Raw genomic sequence first — 4,125 nt, 5'->3', positions numbered from 1 at the left:
ATGTATGCGTGTGTGCGCGTATGCGTGTGTATGCGCGTATGTGTGTGTGCGTGTGCGTGTGCGTGTGCGTGTGCGTGTGCGTGTATGCTTGTATGTATGCATGTGTGTGTATGTATGTATATATGTATGTTTGTATGTATGTATGACTGACTATATACGTTTATATGTTAGCTAGCATTGACTTGTTTGACCCAAAATGTGCACGTATGCATACGTAAATATGCATATTTGGACATATAGGTTTGATGAAAACTACCCAATTGACATTTTTTTATATTTTTTAATATAGGATCGGGTTGACGAGGCTGAGTCTCTCAGAGGTGCACTCGGTTAGTATCATTGTTAAGACCAAGGTATTGGGAAAAAGGTGAAAAGTAGAACCCCCGATGTGGAGTGTATGTCCCAACCACGATATCGCAATGGGACTTCATGCAAGAACAACCGAGGCAATTGAGCGCCAAAGTTAATGAAATTAATAAGGATGAAGATAGTAATTAGTTATAATAATTTGACGTTTTGTAATGCCATTATCTAAACTATTTAATTTAACATTTTGTAATTAGTTTTAATGCTTTTTTTAATTTATGGTTTGTTTTTAAATATGGGAAATTTTTAGTTTTATAATTTTGCTTTTATTTGGTAAAAAAGCATGAAAATATATAAAAATAAAAAATTGAAAATCAAAAACCTTTTAGCGAAACATGTCATCTCTACAAGGTATATTTTTATTAAATAATTTTTAATAGATACCTTTTAGTGATGACATATCATTGCTAATGGGTGGAATTTATTTTAACATATACCTTATTGCGACGAAATTTCGTTGCAATAGACTCGATATTGTTTTTAATAATTATTTGTTTTTATTTAGCAGAAAATTAAGTGACGAGCCCAAATACGATGATATGTTGTTGCTATAGACCATCCTAGAGCGACGACATCTTTTACATTTGTGTCATCGTTAGGATGACAACATATCATCGCTATAAGAGGCAAAAAATTCGTTTTATCAAGCAACTATAAGTAACTTTCTTTGTGTTAATAGAAAACTATTGTATAATTAACCAAATTATATTTAACTATATAAAAGGTTTCATTTGACCAGAGTCAACTATATGTAATATAGATACCCGTTTGGCTAAGTTTTCTTAGTCAAGTGAAACTTAGTAGTTATATTAATTTTGATTCAAAAATCAAAATACATAGCGTTTTTGTTTTTAAACAATTTGATTAACCCTTTAATCGCACTAGATTTAAACTTAAGTCTGGATAGGGCTACGCGTGCAAATAAAAGAAATCAAAAGAATTAGAAGATTAATTAAATGTCGGCTATAAACTAACTAACTATATATGCATGCATGGAGATTTATATATATATATGTAGTTATATCACTTCTTGGTTATAATATCACAACTCTCATTAACCTACATCTTCATTCAACCGATTGATCATGGAGGAACCCCAGAGAGTAGTCAACGTGATGAACCTTCAAATCGCTCACAACCGTCTTCTCAGTTGGCAGAATCAATTCAATCAAGTGCTATCTCGTGATCAAGATCGCATGATCACTCAACAACACCACCAATGGCAGGACACTATTGATCCTCTTAAACTTGTTTTCGGCAAAGTTATCGGCCGTGGATCTTTCGGGGTGGTTCACAAGGGTTCATATCAAGGCCAGACAGTTGCAGGTAAGTTCATGAATATTTTTATTATTTTCTTGTGGATTTGATGTCATGTTTTTATAAGGTTTTGATTAACTGTTTTCTTGTTCTTTTAGTGAAAGTTCTTGATTTCGGCAACACGCGGGTTACAAAAGCCATGATGGAGTGCATGAAGAATGATTTCATGAAAGAAGCTTGTTTATGGCAAAGTCTTGATCATCCTAATGTCACAAAGGTACAATGTCTGATGACCTGATCTCTTACATGAGAGTCAATTATAGTACATGCATATATATTAAACGTAAAGTATAATGAAACCTATATTAAGATAATTACTAGCATGCACTATATTAAGATAATTACTGGCATGCACCACGGGTGTTTTACGGTTCGGTATAAAACGCGGTCACCGGTTTGGTTTACGATAGGTTTCTTTTACTAACTTTTTGGTCGGTCGGTTTCAAAATTTTCAAACCTTTTCAAAGTTTCAAACAGTATAAAAACTTAACCTAACCATTCTCGTAAGATTATTTAAGTATATTTCATTTTTTTAAGTATTTATATTACTGTTGTCTTATTTATTAGATATGGATGTTTACCTTTCTGCATATGTCATTTTCTGTTAATGATCTTGAATTTATTTGTTGGGTTATAGCTAGAGATAGAAGGACTATAGTAGTAATTTGTTTGAATAACCGGATGACTTGTATTATTTTTGCAAATTTTTTGAACCATGAATTGAAATATGAATGACTTGTTTAACTATGCTTGAAGAAGGTTTGTATTTAATTTAAGGGTTCGACTATGTTCCATTTTCATGTAACACTAAAAACATGTTTAAAGGGGTTGTCTAAACCATGAAATCAAACCGGAACCAAAACGTTAATTCGATTTTAGTTTTCAACGGTTCAGTTTCGGTTTTTAGTGAAAAACCCTTGCTAACGGTTTGGCTTACGACTTGAACTACAAACCCGTCAAAATCGGACCGTGAGCAACCCTAGCATACACATATACAAACTAAATGATTCCTTATCATCTAATCATCTTGTAATTTTCAGATGATTGGAGCGACTATGTCAATGAAGACAAATTGTTGTATTGTATCTGAATTTGTAAAAGGAGGCTCGTTAAGATCATACCTGTTTAAGAACCGTGAGAAGAATCTGCATATGAAAACTGTTATTCAATTTGCTCTTGATATTGCAATCTACACATTACTTCTTAATAGTTAATTTAAAATTTCATAAATGATATGCTCATGAACATTTTGATTTTAACTGATAGGTTGAGTTACCTACATTCGAAGAAAATAATCCATCGTGATGTGAAGCCCGATAATATACTTATCGACAATAACAATAAAATAAAACTCGCTGATTTTGAAGAATCTGTTTACGAGCCGTTAGGGTTATTCATCATGAGTGGTGAGATCGGGACTTGGGGTTATATGGCTCCTGAGGTATGATTTCTTTTATAACCTTAAATTTATACTCAAGTCTTTATATTATTGACTACTTAGTTCTAAAAATGTTGTGGTGATGTAGGTTGTAAGCAGAAAACCATATGGACATAAATGTGACGTGTATGGCTTTGGGATTTGTTTATGGGAGATATATTGTTGCGATGTGGCGTATACATATGATTTAGAAAACATCCTAGCAAATATTTACAAGGTATGCATATTTTTGTTACAATTTACGTCTTAGGTAGAATTTAATATTAAAATAAACTAATGTTTTATCGTAATTACAGGATATAAGGCCAACCATACCCGTGAATTGTCCAAGATCGTTGGCTCAATTAATTGAACAATGTTGGGACACAGATCCGAAGAAGAGACCCGAGATGAAGGACGTGGTTGTTGAACTAGAAGACATCATAAAATCTGAAGGGTGGCAAACATCGTCAACAAATCATAATGGCCCTTATGATTGCTTTGGGTTCTTTAGCTATGCAAGTTAAGAGTAGATTGAAACAAGTAAAGCCGGTTAATTTTCATTTAAACTAATGCCTACATTGAAGATAAATAGGGATTGTTTTCTTGTATAACGTATACCATTTATTTGTATTGATATATACAATGAAATTATTATGAAGCAATTTATAGAGTTATGAAATTACTAATTATATCATAACTTTACAAGTTAGCCCTTCAAACTTTAATTTCCTTTGAACATTTATCACCAAATCTCACACATTTACATATCCCATTCAACTTTAAAAGTATAATTTCCTTTCAACATTTTTCATCCAACTTTCATACATTTTACAATGTTCTATTCCACAAATCTTTTAAAAACCTTTAGATTTTTTACTTTATAATTTCCACTTCACCAAACAGTATAATTTCCTTTCACCAAACTTTGATAACATAAACTTTTGCTACAAATTTTAACCTTTCAACTTTGGTCACAACATCATTATGCTACTATAAATGATACCTTTTAAAATAATAATTTA

The 4,125-nt window shown here is 32.0% G+C and overlaps 1 protein-coding gene across 1 annotated transcript; it reads left to right on the top strand.

Moving 5' to 3' along the window:
• Positions 1-1,451: 1,451 nt before the first annotated feature.
• LOC143560830 (serine/threonine-protein kinase 52-like) lies at positions 1,452-3,627 on the top strand. Its single transcript, XM_077049064.1, has 6 exons — positions 1,452-1,692; positions 1,782-1,900; positions 2,724-2,830; positions 2,950-3,124; positions 3,210-3,338; positions 3,418-3,627. The coding sequence occupies exons 1-6, from the start codon at positions 1,452-1,454 to the stop codon at positions 3,625-3,627; spliced, it is 981 nt and encodes a 326-aa protein (XP_076905179.1).
• The last annotated feature ends 498 nt before the right edge of the window (positions 3,628-4,125 follow it).

Source organism: Bidens hawaiensis, unplaced genomic scaffold, assembly GCF_021521415.1.
Source record: "Bidens hawaiensis isolate Kalapana, Puna unplaced genomic scaffold, B.hawaiensis_p1.1 tig00000097_1, whole genome shotgun sequence".
NCBI lineage: Eukaryota > Viridiplantae > Streptophyta > Magnoliopsida > Asterales > Asteraceae > Bidens > Bidens hawaiensis.
This window is presented reverse-complemented; position numbering and strand designations above follow the sequence as displayed.